General features: G+C 55.2%; 1 protein-coding gene across 2 annotated transcripts in view; it reads left to right on the forward strand.

Annotated features, from left to right (window-relative positions):
* Positions 1-19,711, forward strand: part of SDK2 (sidekick cell adhesion molecule 2) — a 264,962-nt gene that overhangs the window by 173,706 nt on the left and 71,545 nt on the right. For both annotated transcript variants that reach the window (XM_070774156.1, XM_070774157.1), the window contains exons 6-15: positions 3,192-3,303; positions 4,163-4,353; positions 4,477-4,560; positions 6,549-6,743; positions 7,311-7,427; positions 9,005-9,172; positions 10,054-10,156; positions 17,647-17,823; positions 18,108-18,244; positions 18,762-18,909. In XM_070774156.1, the coding sequence (XP_070630257.1) occupies positions 3,192-3,303; positions 4,163-4,353; positions 4,477-4,560; positions 6,549-6,743; positions 7,311-7,427; positions 9,005-9,172; positions 10,054-10,156; positions 17,647-17,823; positions 18,108-18,244; positions 18,762-18,909 (1,432 nt within the window). The remainder of the gene's footprint in view (positions 1-3,191; positions 3,304-4,162; positions 4,354-4,476; positions 4,561-6,548; positions 6,744-7,310; positions 7,428-9,004; positions 9,173-10,053; positions 10,157-17,646; positions 17,824-18,107; positions 18,245-18,761; positions 18,910-19,711) is intronic.

Genomic DNA, 19,711 nt, shown 5'->3' on the forward strand with positions numbered 1-19,711 from the left:
TCTGTAAAGAGGCCCCAGATCGAGACACTTCATCCTCACGCCTGCCGGCTGCTCTGTGACCACATACTCGCCTGGGGCCGACTCCCAGCTCCTAGCCCAGTTTGTAAATTCTCAGTAATCTGGCCCTGATCCGACCTCCCCCAGTCAAATCTGCCCTGCCTCCCCCTGGCAGGGATGGAAACGGCGCTCACCTTGCCGTCTGCTCCAATCTGCCGTGTGCTGTCTTTGCTGTTTAGTTGCTCAGTCATGTCCGGCTCTTTGCAACCCCATGGACTGTACCAAGGCGCCTCTGTCCGTGGGATTTCGCAGGCAAGAGTACTGGATTGGGTTGCCATTTCCTTCTCCAGGGCACCTTCCCAACCCAGGGGTCAAATTCACATCTCCTGGATTGGCAGGCAGATTCTTTACGACTGAGTCACCTGGGAAGCCCGTTGGCAGAGAAGCCTGGCGGGCTGCAGTCCATGGGGTCGCAAAGAGTCGGACACAACTTGGCAACTGAACGACCACAAGAACCAATCCGCTGTTGGCAGTGGGTTAAGAAGGATTCTGAGGACATGACGGGCTCAGCCAAGAGATGCCCTGACGGGTCAGGAGAGGGGGCTGGGGGCAGGGTGGCACGTGAGCCAGGACCCTCACGTCTGCAGGGGGCGCTCTGAGGCCACCTGGGCTTGGCACCCACCTTTACCTCCAGCTCCCCAGTTCGTCTCACCAGCACCCACACAGGGCCCCCGTTCCGGAATGCTCTTCTCCCTCTGGCTCCCTGAGTCCCGCTCCCGTCCCCCAGGCCCTGGAGGCTTTGCTGACCTCCTGAAGCCCCTAGTGCCCGTGTATTCTCTCCCTCGGTCAAACAGCTCCTGAGAGTCATGACTTCACCTCCTGGTGGCCTCTGGCTCTGTCACTTGGTCCAGGCTGAGCTGGGGGTCGGGGAAGAAGCAAAAAAACCCCACCCCCACCCCAAGCACAGCAGGCAACTCCCTGGAGGAGGGGGCTGTCACCTGGTGAGCACCTACTTGGGGCCAGGCACTCTGCACCAGCCCCTGACCAACTTGGCCACGCCCCAGGACCCTCCCTCCAGGCGCCTGTGGCGGGTACCTTTAATCTCATGAACATCTAAGAGCTGATCTGACTTCTCCCCAGACTGCACGTCAGGGGGACAGAGCCCTGCCCCTCTCCCCTGATAGGGGAATCCCTGTGCCTGGCACACAGCCTGGCGCATACTGAGCCCTTGGCCAGAGAAGGTTTGTTGAGCCAGGGGCTGAATCCCCACAACCCTGAGAGGCAGTGACTTCTAACCCCCATTTTGCAGCTGAGAAAACAGACTTGGGGGGTGAGGAGAGCAGCCAGAGTTGTGCCCAGGATGCCCGGGGTGGATGCGGGGGAAACAAGGTTCTGGACCAGGTCTTCCTGAGCCCCAGGACCTCCTTTGCTGAATCCGGGGGGGCCCCTTCCCTCAAGCCGTGCCAGCTGCCACCTGGGCCTGGACAAGACCCCAAGACCCTCGAGGGGGTGTCAGTCTCCTCTTTAACCTCCTGAAACCAACAAGGCAGCCGCAAGGTCTGGCAGGGCGGGGTGGGGCACCCTCGTATTTTTAAACTCCAAGGGCTCTGTTTACCCATCAGGGCCGTGGGGCTCTGACTGTCTGTCTCCTCTGTGAGCCCCATTAATCTGGGCCTCGGAACCTGTGCGGCCCGGCGTGTCATAAACAACGTGGAGCACACTTTTATGGATTCGGCTATATCAGCAGCTTTCAATCCGATCGCTCTTTATGGCACCTACATGAGGCTTTTATATTGTTGCAATTATTTTGGTTTATACGCTTCCTTTCTTTCCCCCTTCATTTTACTTTATTTTTTACATTTTATTCCCATTCTGTCGGGGCCTTTCGCAGCAAGGCCTGGGAGGCCCGGGCAGGAAAACCTTTTCCCGGGGGCTGACCGGGCAGCCTGACTTCCCCATAAAGGATGTAGAATTGCCACTGCCCTGGGCCGTGCGAGTCGTTATGGCCTGCCACCTCCGGAGCCTCCTGGACAGGGGCCAACTGGATGGATTTGTAATGAGAGAAAAAGTCCTCCGGGCTTGTATTTTCAGGAGCCAGGGAGCAGGTGTACAGGATGTAGTGGAGTTTCTGCCAGTACGGGGCTTGGGCCGACCACGAAGAGAAGAGCCTGGCCCCTTCTCAAAAGACTCAAAGAAGAAAGCAGGAAAGTCTCCCGCCTGTACTGGGCTTCCCTGATGGCTCAGCGGGTAAAGAATCCGCCTGTCAATGCAGGAGACACAGGAGATGCGGGTTTGATCCTTGGATCAGGAAGATCCCCTGGAGGAGAAAATGGTAACCCACTCCAGTCTTCCTGCCTGGGGAACCCCGTGGACAGAGGAGCCTGGCGGGCTACAGTCCATGGGGTCACAAAGAGTTGGGCACGACTGAGCGACTGACACTTTTATTTCTTGTTGTTTTTAATTAATTTTTCTTGGAGTTTATGGTTGCTTTCCAGTCTTACGTTAGTTTCTTCTGTACACCAAGGTGACTCAGCCCTACGTATACATTCTCCCCCCTTCTTCGGATTTCCTTCCCGTTCAGGTGGCCACAGGCCACCGAGCTGTTCGTACAGCAGGTCCTCGGTCGTCATCTGTTTTCTCGTGCTGGACTTTGGGCTCACCCTGACACAGCAGGACCTCCTCTTAACTTGACCGCACTTGCAAAGCCCCTCTCTGCAATAAGGGGACATTCAGAGCTGTCATGGACATGAACTTGAGGGACAGTATTCAGCCCAGTGTGGGGAGTTTGCATTCTGGTGGAAGAGGTGGCGCGTGAAGAAGCAAGCTGACGAGATGTTGTCGGCTTACTGACAACGTATTGTCCTTGTCAAGGCATTTCTGCAGCTGGAAGGAAGGATTCTGAAGGCCAAAAAAATCCAGGACAGGGGATGAGGAGGAGGGCCTGGCTGCATTATGGGGGGACGTGGGTTGCATCCTGAGGTCTCCCGTGGGCTCTCCCTGGACACTGTGCAGAGACCCACCAGCAGGGGAGGATGGAAGTGGGGAGGGTCCCCCAGGGTCAGCGTCTGGAGGTTCAGCTCTGGGGCTGTGGGGCATCTGCCCACCCCCCCTAATAAGGACAAAGGTCTCCCGCAGCGTCCCTCTGGCGGGGTTTGGGCTCAGATGGGATTCCCAGCGTCTGTTCCTCTCCCCAGATGTCAGCGGCCCTGCAGATCCCATCGCTCCAGCCATCATCATTCCTCCCAAGAACACCAGCGTGGTGGCCGGGAGCTCGGAGGTGACCATGGAGTGTGTGGCCAATGCCAGGTGGGTCCTGCCTCCGCCCCCCCCCCCAACTTTAGCCCCAGCGGGCACTTCTGACCTGCAGGTTCCGAGGAGACCAGGTGCAATTCACAAAGGTCCAGAAATGTCCCGTGAGGACCCACGAAAGAAGATGGGGTATTTAGCCTGGAGGAGGGTCGATGGTCAGAGAGCTGTCAGACACAAGCAGGGCCCACCCGAGAGGAGCGGATCCCGGCCCAGGACATCTGGGGTTGGTGGAGGGTCCACTCACTTCTGACATCCAGAGCAGCCTGGGGAGCAGCCATTTGCCTCTGTCGCCCCGGCCTCCTTGTATGAAGGCGCGAGCAAGAGGAAAGCTGGACTTTCCTGCTGATCCAGTGGTTAAGACTCTGCACTCCCAAAGCAGGGGGCTTAGGTTCAATCCCTGGTCAGGGAACTAGACCCCACATGCTGCAACTAAAGTTTCCTGCATGCTGCAGCTGAGACCCCAGACGTGCACTTCAGGACTTCCACACTTTCCCATCCACTGACTTACGCTGGACAGGGCACGGCACACGGGGCAGAGCAGAGGCAGAGAGACGTGTGGAAGGGCCACGTTCCTGCTCTCGAGAGCCCTCGAGCATGACTTATCATGGGCCAGGTCTCCCCTCACCACAACCCCCAGGGGGCAGGGCATAGTTGTCCCCATTGTACAGACGTGGAAACTGAGGCCCACAGCCCTGACAGACTAGCCCACACAACGGCCTGCACCTAGGAAGTGGCAGGGGCAGGGCAAACTCAGGCACCTGGCACCCGGCACCTGGCTGCCTCACCACACTCTGCCCTGCCTCCCGAGCCCCTGGGAGGCCCTGTAGCTGACCGCCTCGTCCCTCGGCCCATCCAGGCCTCTGATCAAGTTGCACATCATTTGGAAGAAGGATGGGGTGCTGCTGTCCAGCGGCATCAGCGACTACAACCGCCGGCTCACCATCCCCAACCCCGCGGCCAGCGACGCCGGCTACTATGAGTGTGAGGCCGTCCTGCGTAGCAGCAGCGTCCCCTCCGTCGTCCGCGGCGCCTACCTGTCCGTGCTGGGTGAGACAGGGTGGGAATGCTGGAATCCCCCCGACGTGAAGGGGCAGCACGGGTGACCCGATCAGCGGCCGTATCAACAAGAGCATGGCTCTGATCCCCTCCCCTTGGTCCTTCCTCCTGCAGAACCACCTCAGTTTGTCAAGGAGCCAGAGAGACACATCACAGCGGAGATGGAGAAGGTGGTGGACATCCCCTGTCGGGCCAAAGGTAACCCGGTGGGCTGGTTGGAGGGGGTCGAGGTCTCTCCAGACCTTCAACCTCTCCCCTCCCTGACGCGGACTGTTCTAAAGTCCGCCACCCTCTCACCATTGAGCAGAGAGTCAGTCTGGCTATAAGCAGACACCCTAGGAAGCAAACAGGAAAAATTACCGTAATCTCAGGGCTGGAAATCAACCCTGTGTTACCGTAACTTGAAGGTTACAAATGAATCCAAATTACCGTAATTTCAGGACAGGTGACAGACTCAAATTGCCCATAATGTGAGAGTTGCGGACAATGCCATATTGTCGTAATGTCAGAACTGCTAGAACTTGGACGTGTCTCTGCCTGGTTTCTGGGCCATTCTGCTTCGTCTCCTGCGACCACTTCTACTTAACCCCCAGCCCCTCTCAGAGTTCCTGCACCCTGACCGCTTTTCCCATCCTTCTCCTTTGAGTTCAGCTGAGCTAAAAGACACCCCAAAACCAGGGTGCAATCTGGGATAATGGGATGACAGGATGAGCAGAGAGAAGACTGTAACCCTGGCAGGAGGGAGGGCCCTGTGGAGGAGGAGGGGGCACACTGACCCCCGTCCTGAGATCACACGCGGGGAAGACAGTGATTTATTGGACACACATTTGGTGGGGGGTGGGCTTACCACGATCCCTGGGTCGGGAAGACCCCCTGGAGGAGGGCATGGCAGCCCACTGCAGTATTCTTGCCTAGAGAATCCCATGGACAGAGGAGCCAGGAGGGGTGCAGTCCATGGGGGTCCTAAAGACTCGGACATGACTGAGTATCTGACACTTTTGGCAACGTGTGCCCAGACTGTTCTCGGGGCTGGAGAGGCACAGAATGAACCCAAGAGCCAGATCCCTGCTATTCCAGAACTGTGCGTTCTCATGAGGGGAGGCAGACAAACCAATAAACAAATAAAGATACCTTATTTCATTTCATCTAAAATGCCATGGGTTGTATGTAAGATGCCCCATTATTTTATGCGCCACTAAGAAAGAAAAAAGGCTGCCAATTAAATTATGACATGCTGTCGGTTGTAAGACACGTCCTCATCTCAGAGACATTACGACGCGAACAAAGGCGTAGCTGGGAGTTGGTGAGACATGGGCGTCGGGGTTGAAAAGTGCGGGGAAAGGAGAAGCAGGCTGACGGGCTCGGCGCCGGAGGGCGGCCATTGAACAGAGCCTGGGGAGCTTTTCTGTGGAAGTCACGTTTGAGCAGAGATGCAGAGGGAGAGACGGGAGGGCCCAGGGATGTGGGGAAAGGGTGCCAGGCTGGGGACACAGCTCGGGCAAGGCTGAGGGGTTAGCAGGAGCCCCCATGCTCCTCTCTGTGTGGGCGGGGCAGGACGGGGCTTCCGAAGAAACCCCCGTCCCACCTTCGAGCCCCTGGATGTGGGGCTGTGCGCTCACCTGGGTTTGGAAAGGCTGGCTGGAGGTTCCCAGAGCATACAAAAGACTCCGCTAAATATGCCAGAATAAAATACAGTATGTCCAGCCTTCCCAAGCTGAACTAACCCCAGGAACTTGTAAATTTGCTTGGAATGCCTACTCTATGAGCATTTGAGAATCTAAGAACAACTTTCCCCACTTCCAAGACCAGTAGTGGCCCCTCTGGGAAGGGTTGGGCTTCCCCGGTGGCTCCGTGGGTAAAGAATCCGCCTGCAAGGCTGGAGCCACAGGAGACACAGGTTCGATCCCTGGGTCGGGAAGCTCCCCTGGAGGAGAGTATGGCAACCCACTCCAGTATTCTTGCCTGGAGAATCCCCATGGACAGAGGAGCCTGGCGGGCTACAGTCCATGGGGTCGCAAAAAGTCAGACAAGACTGAAGCGACTTAGCACGCTAAATGCACTGAGAAGTTTCTAGAAACCAGAACACACCAGGATCCCCACCCCCCCAATCTTGAGGACTTGCAGCCGCAGCCTACGGGGCTGGAGCATCCCTCAGAGGCGGCTAACGGTAGGCGCTCGACCCCCAGGTGTGCCGCCGCCCTCCATCACCTGGTACAAGGACGCGGCCTTGGTGGAGGTGGGGAGGCTGAGCCGCTTCCGGCAGCGAGGCGACGGGGGCCTGCAGATCAGCGGGCTGGTGCCTGACGACACTGGCATGCTCCAGTGCTTTGCCCGCAACGCGGCTGGCGAGGCGCAGACCTCCACCTACCTGGCCGTCACCAGTGAGTCCCCTTCGCTGTCCTGCCTGAGTCCCCCCCCTTCCCCTCCTCCTCCCGCCCCCACCCCCAGGACACAGCTTTCCTCCAAGCCAGGGGCCTCTTGAGAATAGGCTGCTGAGATGCAGAAATAGGATCCCAGAAGGCTTTCCCCCTGGAGCGGGCGACTCTGGCCGGTCACGCTGCCGCTTCTGTGGTGATTCTGGCCGGTCACGCCGCTGCTTCTGTGGCCAGTACTGTTTTTTTTTCTTTTACAAACCAGAGCCTCGATTTCATGTTTAATGAAAGGTGAATCCCGTGTACCCTGTCATGGAGGGTGTCAGCTACCCTTGGGAGCCCTCAGTTTCCGCCAGATGGAGGCTTGAGAATCGAGGCAGGGCAGGGACTGGCGTCACCAGGGTCCTTCCACGGGGCAGGTGGTGAGGGGGCACTCGTGGGCACTCTGGTTCTTCCTGACACGGGGTCCTACCAGAACACTTGCAGCCTTCCCTGAAGAGGGACCCTCACCAATGGGAGTGGCAGGGCAGGACAGGACCGGATGTGGCTAAGACGCCCCACTGTCTCCCTTTGCAGGCATCGCCCCCAACATCACCAGGGGCCCCCTGGACAGCACGGTGATCGACGGCATGTCAGTGGTGCTGGCCTGTGAGACTTCGGGGGCACCCCGGCCGGCCATCACTTGGCAAAAAGGTACTTGAGACTGATTGACTTTAGAGGGTGACCAAAAGCCTCAGGCAGCCCTGGGGCTCAGTTCCGGAGCCAGCCAGGTGGGGTTTCCCATGCACAGTTGGGAAGGTTGTGCACTGCACAACCCCAGAGGGCTTCTTTTACACCACGGAACGCAACGTGTGCTGCCCTATCCGGCTCCAGGCTCCAGAGGCTCTGCCTCTGGTGGGATCCATGACTTTGGGTGAGTTATTTACTCACTCGGAGCCTTAACGTTCCCATCTATAAACTGGGGGGCGGTGGGATACATCCCTGGGAGCAGCATGGAAACCAGATGAGCGGGTGCCTGTGAAGGGCCTGCACCGTGTCTGGGAAGCAGGAGACCAGCCCGTGCTGGCTGACATAGTGCCGTGGTGGAGGTTGCTAGTACAGGGAGGGGGGCCCCACCCCCCCAGGCAAAGCCAGCAAAGCCCAAGCTGTCCCTCTAGTCCACCCACCCCGAGCCTCCTCCACGCCTCTGCATTGTACACTCAGGTCCACAACCCTCCCCAGGGACACACACATGTACACACACACACACGGGTACACACTGTCACTCACACCCCCAGCCTCTGCCCACGTGAACCTCCTCTCACCCACACCCTCCCTCTTCCCCCTTCCTGCTCTGTCTCCCCACCTTCTAATACACAAGGTCATCGGCATATTCAGTCTGCTGATTACCCCGCCTCCCACCATTCCAGGCTTTCAGTTTTGTCCCCTGCCGTCTCCCCGGGGCTTAGAACAGAGTGACCCACAGAGGATGCTTCGTTAGTATTGGTGGGTTGTGCGCCCAGACCCAGAAATAAACACTCCAACCTGATGCACTTCCCAGTTCAGTATTCCCACACACGTGTGCAAAGGGACCCACTCACCCACAAGCTTGCACATGGACAATCCCCTCTGTACAAGCAGGTGGGATTTTCTTTTAAAAACAGGCATGGTCACCAATACCACACTGTCAGACACACTCTGACACAAGGGTTTCCCTCCCTCTCTCCTTCCAGCCATCAGAGACCCAGGTCCCCAGTGGGAGGTCTGTCCCCATGAGGGCTGCCCCCCTCTGCACCCCAACACTGGCTATTCCCGCTTGCCGCTCCCCTGCACTCCCCTGAAGGTGACTCCAGAAGCATCCTTCTGCAGGCGGCCCGTCACCACCCTGTCGCAGCTGTCTGTCCCCTCCCCCCAGCCCAGGTGCCAGCTGCCTCCGAGGGCTGTGCCCGCCAGCGGGAGGCAGCGCTGATCTTCCCTGCTGAAGGGCGAATAGCGTGGTGGGAGGAGAGACAGCAGGAGCCCCGGGCTCCGTCCGGGCCCCCTGCTCTGGGACCGTGCGTCCTGTGTCTGTCCCCAGGTCAGAAACCAGACTGGTCTGCAGCCCTGCCACCCTTGCCATGCCCCCTTCAGGGGCGCCTGCAGTTGGCCTTCCTAAAGTTGGGAGCCTACCCTGGGGCAGGGGACGGGAGTGGTGAGGTGTGGTCCAGGCCTCTGGTGATGGCCGAGTGCCAGGGGGTGGCCAGGGGGCAGCGGGCCGGCAGCCTGAGCCCACCCGAGCCCATGTCCCCCAGGGGAGCGCATTCTGGCCAGCGGCTCGGTCCAGCTGCCGCGTTTCACGCTCCTGGAGTCGGGCAGTCTGCTCGTCAGCCCCACGCACATCTCCGACGCCGGCACCTACACCTGTCTGGCCACCAACTCGCGGGGGGCGGACGAAGCCTCAGCCGACCTGGTGGTGTGGGGTGAGTGCCCGGGCCAGGCGGGGGTCCTTTCCACACCTGTGCATGAGCGTCTGCTGAGCATGTGAGAGCCCCGGCAGCCCCACGTCCGCCTGTCTGTCCAGCCCACATGTCCTGAGACCTGGACAGAGGAGCTCAGAGGAGGGGGCGGGAAGGTCACGATCCCCAGGGCGGTGCTGGGTGGGTGGGGCTCTTGCCACACCGTCCAAGCCTAGGGCAGAGATCCGCACACTTCTGCTGGAAAGGGCCAGAGAGGAAGCGTTTCAGGCCCTGGGGGCCAGACGGTCTCTGTCACAGCTCCACAAACTCTTCCGTCTCATCAAGAAAGCAGCCGTAGGCAGTGCTGAATGCACCCGGCATGGCTGGGTGCCAACACGGAGGGATTTACCCAGACGGGCCCCCGGTCGGACGTGAACCCCGGGTTATGGTTTGCTGGCCCCTGCTCCGGGGGAGCCTCCCAAGCCCCTTCCCGCCCCTTGGGGTCTGGCACCACACGGAGGGGTGGGCCGCCCTCCTAGCCTGAGTGCCAGGGGCCTGGCGGGCGACGGCTTAGACCCAGAGGCAGAGGGTCCTATTTTTACCCCAGCTGGACCCCTGGGAACACGGCCATGATCACCCCCAGGTTTCTATTTCTTTGTCCATCCCGTGGGCACAAAATTAAAAGGGCCCCCGCTATGAGCGTCACTTCCCGGAATTCACGTGCCATGGAAACACGTGGCTGTTAGTGTCCTGGGACGCGCGCCATGGTGGACCAGTCCGCCGTAGAGCTCAGCCGCACGACACGGCTCACCGGAAGGACCCCTCCCCCACACCTGCGTCTCACCTGTCCGTCTGGGGCCCACCTGTCCCCCTTCCCACCAGGCCACCTCCCTGCTGTCTTTCAGCCCGGACCCGCATCACCAGGCCCCCACAGGACCAGAGCGTCATCAAGGGCACCCAGGCCTCCATGGTGTGCGGAGTGACCCACGACCCCCGAGTGACTGTCAGGTACTCCTGCGGCCGAAGCCCCTTGGAGGCAAGAGGGGAGGGGCAGCTTTCGGGGGTCGCTGGTTGCTGGCTGAGTGTCCATGCCAGGGAGGTAAGTGCGGCCCGTGGGGGTCAGGGAACAGCCACGTACAGACTTACTGCAGGACTGAGACTTGGGGACCCTAGGGACAAAAGAGACCCTAATGCTGGGAAAGATTGAGGCAAAAGGCGAAGGGGGCAGCAGAGATGAGAGGATTGAAAGCATGTCCATCCGAGTCAATGGACCTGAATCCGAGCAAACTCCAGGGGACAATGGAGGACAGGGAAGCCTGGCATGCTGCGGTCCATGGGGTTGCAAAGAGTCAGACACGACTGAGCGACTGGACAGCAATGGTACTTGTCTGGGGACTGAGCCAGCTTGAGTTGAAGGGGCGCCTGGGGTGGAGGGAGGGGATGAAAGCTGGAGGAACGTAGGAAAGAGGGTGGGGGGCCTTAGGGAGGGGGAGAGAAAGAAGCCTCTGTCTGGGGAGACGTGGAAGCCCTGAGATGCTCGGGACCCCACTGCTAGCACTCGCCCACAGATCTTAGACCCTCTGCCCACCCGTGGACAGCAGACGGGTCTGGTGAAGAGGCGTGGGAGTCCTGACATGTCTGGGCCAGTGGAGGGCCTCCAGTGAGATGCACGTGAGGGGCCCAGGGCCGAAAGGGGCCACCCCTGCCGTCCTCCACGGGAGCCCAGACCTCGCAAGCCTGGAGGGAGCCAGGTCCAACCGAGAAAGCCCCTGGGGAGGCCTGGGAGCGCAGGGAGCAGCCAAAACAGGCCTACAAGCTGGGAACCCGCCAGGCAGGGCACAGAGACACTTCCTGGGCCATCTCTGGGCAAGGTTTCCGAGCCAGAACTGGGAGAAAATAGCCCCTTCAAACTCTTGAGCTTTGGATGCTGAGTTTAAAAAAAAAAAAAGTAACTGCTTCCTTAGAAATAAATACTCCCTCGTGCTGCTTCTATTCTGTGGGCAACGTCACCGCTGAAGCCCCTGGCAGGGAGCTGGCCAGCCCGGCGGTGAGGGACACCCCTTGGAGTCACGGCCAAGCCCGTGGGACCCAAGTGCGTCCTGGGGCGCCACCTGGTGGCCACTAGGCGTATGGCCGTAGGGCTGTGCCAGGTGGGACCCCAGGAAGCCAAGTGTACTAGGCTTTATTTCTTGATATTTATATTTGCCTCATTTTCCTTTATTTTATTTTTACTGAAGCACGGTTGATTCAGAGTGTTGCGTTAACTTCTGGTGCACAGCAGTGATTCAGTTCTATGCATATATACGCATTCTTCTCTTAAAAAAATATTCTTTTCCGTTATGGTTTATTACAGGATTTTGAATACAGTTCTCTGTGCTATACGGTGGACTTGTTGCTTATCCATTCTGTGTATAAAAGCGTATGTCTGCTCATCGCAGCCTCCCACTCCATTCCTCCCCCAGCCACCCCGCTCCTTGGCAGCCAGTCTACCCGGCTATGCCTGAGTCTGTGCCTGTTTCATAGACAGGTTCATTCGTGCTGTGCTTTAGATTCCACATCTAAGTGACATCGTGTGATACTTGTCTTTGTCTTTCTGACTTACTTCACTTAGTATGATCACCTCTAATCGCATCCATGTTGCTGTAAACGGCACCGTCTCGTTCTTTCTAGTGGCCGAGCGGTGTCCCCACGTACCGCGGCTTCCTTATCCATTCCTGTTGATGGACACATAGGTCGCTTCCGTGTCTCGGCTGTTGTAAACGATGCTGCCGTGAGCACTGGGGCGCGTGCATCTTTTGAAGCAGAGTTTTGTCTGGATCTGCGCCCAGGAGTGGAATTGCTGGCGCATGTGCCAGTTCTATTTTTAGTTTCCTAGGGAACCTCCCTACTGGTTTCCCAGGTGGCTGCACCAGCGGCCGTTCAAGGAGACTAGACTTTTAGCCCCACACCCCTTCTCAGAGGCTCTGTCTCAGGCCCCACTTAAAGAAACGCCTCATTAAACAGTGAACGTCGGCCCTTTGGACAGTCATCGTGTGGTACCACACAAACGCAGACGTGAGCCCTGAAATCACGTAGCTGTGGTTAGAACGTGGCCATCAAATAATCCAGAACCTGCTTATCCCAGTGTTTATCAGAGTGTTGTTAAACATTAATATGCCAACTGTAAAAATGTCTTCCAAGAGAACCCACACATTACCCCCATAGAACACAGCCGTGGGTCTCAGACACTTACAGAAATAGTCACTATCATCTTAGCATCCGTCAGTTGAAAATTTTTATCATAACAAAAAGCTCTGTTAATTAAGGAACACTTTGGTGTTTTATTTATTAAAATGTTATCTACAAATACTTGGGAAGCGCTGGCACATTTTATTAGTACTCTGGACAATTCCTGTGAACAAAGAGATTCAGGGACCCCTTGCAGTATATCTGTAGGCCCACCTTCCAGGTCCCCCAGCGAACTACGGATGAGAAGTCATGCTTCCAGTTTACTGGAGGGGACCTCGCCTTAGGATGGACTTAGCCATCTAGGATGATCTGTTCTAGATGGGGAGACAGCAGAGTCGGTCCCTCATCCCCCTAAATTGGCAAAAGTCTGTGATCAAGTCCACTTCCGCATCTCCCGCCCTCGTCTGCCTTCCATCGCCTAGGTGAGGGGAGGGGAGTCTTGACGGGGGGACAGGCCCCCAGACTTAAGTAATTTTAGAAGTCCCCGAGGCGTCTCGGATGTGCGGCCAGATTTAGAGTCCCTATCTGGCTGCAGGAAACATACCAGGGGCTCCCTGAGCAGACAGACTGGAAAGGATTTGAATGACCGGATCAGACTAGAGTGGTAGCCGCTTAATCCTGGTTATGTGTCCTCAGAATAAATAGCGGGCCCAGGGGAGGCAGGCTGGGCAGATGCAGGTACCAGCATGAAAAGCCTCCAGAATTGCTTCCAGCTGGTGTCTGAACCCAGATCTAGACGGAATCTGGACAGTCCACTTTTTTTATTTTATATTGGAATGTAGCCAACTGACAGTGTTGCGATAGTTTCAGATGGACAGCAAAGGGACTCGGCCACACACACACATGTATCCATTCTCCCCCAAACTCCCCTCCCATCCAGGTTGCCCCATAACATTGAGTCAGAGCTCTCTATGCCATAGAGTAGGTCGTTGTTGGTTATGCATTTTAAATATAGCAGAGTGTACCTGTCCATCCCAAACTCCCTAACTATCCCTCCTACCCTTCCCCCTGGCAACTGTAAGTTCGTTCATTAAGTCTGTGCATCTGTGTTTTGTACATAAGATGAGCAGCCCGTTCTTAATATTAATCAATATTGTTACTATATTTTATTATACAGCTACCCAAAATGGATATTAGCAGATATCCATTTTGGGGGGAGGATACAAAAAATGCAGATAAGCCAGAGAAAATAGGGAGGGTGAGAGAGAAGAAGTAGAAAAGTAGATTGATCTGTGTTTCCTTCCATTGGGCCTCACTGGTAGTTCAGACCTGAGTTCGATCCCTGGGTCAAGATTCCCTGGAGGAGGGCACGGCAACCCACTCCAGTGTCCTTGCCTGGAGAATCCCATGGACAGAGGAGCCTGGGGGGCTGCAGTTCATGGGGTCACAGAGAGTCAGACACGACTGAGCAACTCACACTTTCACTTTCCTTCCATTAGCGACAGGAATATTTGAATGCCATTTGAAGAACTAAAAACACTGCGTTCTACTCTGCTTTTTCCCCGAAGAACCTCTTACGAACATCTTGTTCTGTCAATAAATATTTTTGAGTAAACTCAATTATATGACTATTCCATCCTCCACTGTGTGGACGCCCCATAATTTATCTTACCAATTCCCTAACACTGGGTAATTTGATTATTTCTGAATTGTTACTAATATTAAGAAATATCATTCTGAATGCCCTTGTAACTAAATATTTTTGCACATCTTCTGTTGCCTGAGGACTATCTAATATTATTTAAAGCTAAAAACCACTCATCAAAATTGCTCAATAGCCAGCTATATCTTTATGGATTATTTGGGGGAAAATGTCCCCTGAGTTAAAAGGACTGATGGGTTCTTTTTTTAACATCCTCTTATGAAAGTTTTAAAACATACCCCAAAGGAGAGAATTGGATCCTCAGTCCTTCTGAACTACCTCTCAGCCTCAACAATCATCTGCATTTGCTCATCTTGTTTAGTGAATCTTCCCCAGGCTTTTTTTTTTTTTTTAACTGCAAATCTCTTTTAAAAGCAAATTTCAAAATGCAGTTTCACCCTTAGGTATGTCTATGTGTGTTTCTTACTAAAAAGGACTTTTCTTTAAACATAACAGCCATGTCAGCTCTCACACCTGAGACAGTGAACAATTCCTTGGCTTCTTCTGACACCACCCCGTGTTTCAGCCACCATGAGTGTCTCAAAGAGCCTTTGTGCACAGAGTTAGTTTAACTCAGGGTTTAAACAGGATCCACCCATTGCGTTTAGTTGCTGCATCTCTTTTATTCTACATAGTTCCCTTTCTTTTTATTCTTGTCTTTATTTTGGTTTTCATTTTTGTCTTGTTTTCATGCACTTAATACGTTGGAGAAACCAGGTTCTACAGGAGAAACAGCCTCAAAAGTTTTCAGTAAAGAGCCAGAGAGTAAATATTTTAGGCTTTGAAGGCCATATAGTCTTTGTCACAGCTTCTCATGTCTGTGTCTGCAGTTCAAAAGCAGTCATAAGCAATCTGGAAACAAATGGGTGTGTTTCTGTGTGTGTGTTCCAATAAAACTTTATTTACACAAACAGGCAGTGGGCCATAATTTGCAGAATATCCTTATTGTAGAATAGCCCACATCTGGATTTGGCTAGCAGCTTTTTCATGCTGTGGTTCACTTCTTCTTCTATCCCTTGTATTTCTGATTAGATTTAAGTAATTGATCATGGGGGCTTCTCTGGTGGCTCAGCAGTAAAGAATCTGCCTGTGATGCAGGAGGCGTGGGTTCAATCCCTGGGCTGGGAAGATGCCTTGGAGTTAGGAAATGGCAACCCACTCCAGTGTTCTTGCCTGGGAGATCTCATGGAAGGAGGAGCCTGGCGGGCTACAGTCCACGGGGTTGCAAAGAGTCAGACATGACTTAGCGACTAAAGAACAAGCCCATCTTTAGGTTCAGGCTGTTGTTTTGCAGGCAGTGATAGGTGCTTCCTAAGGCATGGTGTCTTGGACAGAGCGTGTCTGCTTGTCATGGGTTGTTTTGTAAGCAGGCATTACCCTCTGCAGCTAGATTCGCTTTTAAGTAAAATTCTACCTATCCCATCAGTGCCCGTGAAGATGATCCTTCTCTAGACAAAGAAATGAACTGACAGTGATCACTTTTGGTGATTTGCAAAATATGTACAAAACACCTTAACATTTAACTCAGATTTACTGCTGAGAATTTATACCCGAGGAAGTGATTTAAAATGTGGCAAATATTTTCCCATAGAGGTGTTCATCACAGCATTAGCTGTAAGATCAGAAAACAAGGAGCTAGGGACTTCTCTGACTGTCCTGTGGTTGAGACTCCCTGCCTCCAGTGCAGAGGATTCAGGTTCGATACTTGGCTGGGGACTAAGGTCCCACGGGCTGTGTGATGTGGCCAAAAAAATTTTATTTAAAAAAAAAAAGAAAACAAGGAGGTAAATTGGATGCCCATCATTACAGGATCAATTACAGAGGAATGATTATTTGAAGTACTCTGCAGCCAAGTGAACCATGGTGAAGAAATGTCACATTAAATGGAATTTATGATATCGTCTTGGGTGGAAACGGCAGCTTTAAAATCAGGATGGATGAATAGCTAGGTATTGTTTTTTTTTTTTTATTGGAGTATAATTGCTTTACAATGTTGTGTTGGCTTCTGCTGTACAACAAAGTGAATCAGCCATACATCTACATATACCCCATCCCTCTTGGAATGCCTACTCACCCACCCTAGTCCCACCCCTCTAGGTCACCACAGAGCACCGAGCTGAGCTCCCTGTGCTATACAGCAGCAGCTAGGTACTATTCATACTCAAAATATACTGTATCAGTAAACATATATCATAACTTCTATCAATCACCGTGTTTCCAGTGCTACTCCAATATTTTATACTAACTCACACAGTCCTTACAGCAACCCTGTGGGCTGGATGGTATTTCTTCCGTCATATGACAAATAAGAAAGGTGAGGCATGCCGTATTTGATAAACGTCCCCAGGACCACACCACCAGTAAGTAGCCAGGGGACATTCAAGCCCAGAACGTAGTAGCACTGTGGTAACTACCCAGGGGGCCCGGAGAGAAGCGTCTGGAAGGTTTACCTTCAAATGCCAGCCCTGAATAGCCATCAGAAGGACTGTTGCTGAAGCTGAAGCTCCAATACTTTGACCATCTAATGTGAAGAACCAACTCATTGGAAAAGACCCTGATGCTGGGAAAGATTGAAGGTGGGAGGAGAAGGGGATGACAGAGGATGAGATGGTTGGATGGCATCACCGACTCAACGGACATGAGTTTGAGCAGACTCTGGGAGTTGGTGATGGGCAGGAGGCCTGGCGTGCTGCAGTCCACGGAGCCACAAAGAGTCAGACATGACTAAGCAACTGAACAACAATAGGGGAAAACCGTTGAATTTTCTCTCCTTTTTTTCTACTCTTTTCTCATCTGTACTTGCTACTTTTCTGACTTTTTTTTTTTAACTTTAAGTTAAAAATAGTACAGACTCATTCTCTCTAGCCATCTCACCCTCCCTAAACCCAGAGAGTTCTAGGGCTGTATAGATAGTCCCTGCCCCCACACTAAGTCATTGATGGCTTATTTGCAAAGTGCCCCAGCCCAGCCCCTGCCCTGGTTGCTCTGATCCACCTTCCCTGGGGGGCAGCCGCCCTGCATCCTCCCAGGAGCTGGCACCCTGTGTGTGTTGATGACAATTATTGTGTCTCCTCCAGAACAAATCCAGAGCAGGCATCTCTCATTGTCAGGCGCGGGTGTGTGTGTAATTTCTCAAGTCCCCCTTTGTACTGACTGACCAAAGCTAAAGTGATTTTTTTTTTTTTTTGGACACTAAGGTCAATTTGTCACAGTGATGCATTGATGTGATGGTTCTCTTCATAAAACTAATCCCCAAATGTAGTCTAGGCGGAAGCGTTCATCCTTTTTCCAGCCGTTATCTTTTAACCTCTTTGGGAGAATAACTTGTGCCCACTCTGGGCGGCTTGGCGGTGGCTTCGGGTCAGAAGCAACCAGGCTGGGACCTGGACCTGAACTGAAGGTGTGAACGCTGGATGCTGACTCGACGTGGGTCGGCTCCTGGCCCGAGCCGCGCCCCGCCACCCCCGCCGCAGGCGTGATGGTGGGTGTCCCCGCCCTGGCCTGGTGCTCGCCCCCCGCCCGCCTCTGGAGCTCCCTGCTCCAGACCTGCCCTGGGCTGAGCCCACCCCGGCAGCCCCCGCCCCACCTCGCCGGCGTCTCTTTGCTGAGCAGCTCTTCCCCCTCTCAGGCACGTCTGGGAGAAAGACGGCGTCGCGCTGAGCACGGAGGGCAACCCCCGCGTGCGCCTGGACGGGAGCGGCTCCCTGCGCATCTCGCAGACCTGGTCCGGGGACATCGGCACCTACACCTGCCGGGTGCTCTCGGCCGGCGGCAACGACTCCCGCAGCGCCCACCTGCGCGTGAGGTGAGGGGACGCGGAGGCGCGGGAGCGAGGGGCCGGGCGGCCTGAGCCCGCCCGCCGCGCGCCAGCACCCCCGCCCCGGGCCTCCCAGCTCAGGGAGGCCGCCGTCCAGGGCGGGGAGCCTGGGTTGGAGCCTGGGCGGGCTCCAAAGCCGGCACGCAGTCTCTAGGTAGAGGGCCGAAGGCTTGGCTGGGGCTGAGGGCTAGACGTCTGGGGGCTCAGACCGAGTCCTGGCGCCCCCTGACTCGAGACCTTCCGAGGGGGCCCACCGCGTCTGTCTCCTCCAGGCAGCTGCCTCATGCCCCCGAGCACCCCGTGGCGACCCTCAGTACCTCGGAGAGGAGGGCCATCAACCTGACGTGGGGCAAGCCCTTCGACGGCAACAGCCCGCTGATCCGCTACGTCCTGGAGATGTCCGAGAACAGTAAGGGTCCGCGCCCGCCCCCCGCACCCACCAAAGGCAGGGCGGCCCGCTCCCCAGTGCGGAGCGCGGGGTCCGCCTCCCTGCGGCCTGTGAGAGGGAGCCGGGTGAGGCATTTGCTGGTCCCGGAACCCCGCACCCAGAGGATTCCCAGACGCCGGTCATTAGTTTTCTTATTTCTCCTTATCCTCCACCCCCAAGCTGTGAGCTCCCAAATTAGCAGGCATCACTTGAAGGGTGTTTTAAATACAGTTTGCTCATCAATTTGAGGGGGAAATAAAGACTTAAAAAAGCCAAGTGCATCTCAGTTCCTGTGAGCCCGGCTCCGTCCCCAGTCAGTACCCTCCAACCCTGGGACACGAGGGCTAAGAGGACCCAGAAAAGTGACACGGCCAGTCTCTACTGGACCAAGCTGGGCGGGAGGTATTAAGTACGAGGCTGGAGCGCTGCAGGGAGTGGGAGCAGGAGGAAGCATGCCCCCCAAGATGCCCACCTCTGCCTCCACCCTCTGTCCCGGCAGATGCCCCCTGGACGGTGCTCCTGGCCAGCGTGGACCCTGAAGCTACTTCCGTGATGGTCAAGGGCTTGGTCCCCGCACGGTCCTACCAGTTCCGCCTTTGTGCTGTCAACGACGTGGGGAAGGGACAGTTCAGCAAGGACACGGAGAGGTAGGGGCGCAAGGCGGGCGTCGGGGGCTCCAGTGGCAGGTGGGGGCCAGGCGGGGCCACCTGCTGCCACAACCACTGTGGTGGGGGGTCCCGGCTGCCAGGCGCGTCCTGGTGGCTCCTCTCGGACCCCCTGAAGCCTCAGTCTGTGCATCTGCAGGATGGGGGTAACTGTACTCACGCCAGTCTCTGGGAGGCAGAAAAAATTCAGGCGTACGAGTGAAGGGCTGTGAGCAGCACCTGGCAAGGGATACGCACTAATCCGGTTGAGCTGTGCGTCTCTCTGTGAGCCATGCAAGTTCCAGCACTCACCCCATTCTGCTCCATATCCCCATCGCTAAGTGTACGTGAAGTTCCAGAGTCACCGAGGATCTCCTTGGATCTCTGTGTGCAATGCTTGGCTCAGACCCCATGAAGCCTTCAACAGGCCTTCTTTTTTTAATGATGACAGTTGAACAGCAGCATAGTTCATCCACTCCAATACCTACGTACATGTAGGAGGCACGTTCTACCCACCCAGATCCCCATAGGGCAAGCAGCGTCCTCTAGTGAGAAAGGAAACATCCGGTCAGAATGACAGTGACCCCCAGTCCCATGCCTGTGTGCTTTGCTCTTTTTTTTTTATGTTTATATTTTTGCAGATGGATTGAGATATCATGGGCATGAAACACGGTGTAAGTTTGAGACATGCAGTGTGGTTTGACACACTCCTGTATGGCAAAATGGTTACCCCTGTGGTGTTAGCTGACACCCCCGTCCTGTCACATAATTACCGTTTCTTTTTTGTCGTGAGAACATTTAAAAT

The sequence above is a fragment of the Bos indicus genome, chromosome 19 (assembly GCF_029378745.1).
Source record: "Bos indicus isolate NIAB-ARS_2022 breed Sahiwal x Tharparkar chromosome 19, NIAB-ARS_B.indTharparkar_mat_pri_1.0, whole genome shotgun sequence".
Lineage (NCBI taxonomy): Eukaryota > Metazoa > Chordata > Mammalia > Artiodactyla > Bovidae > Bos > Bos indicus.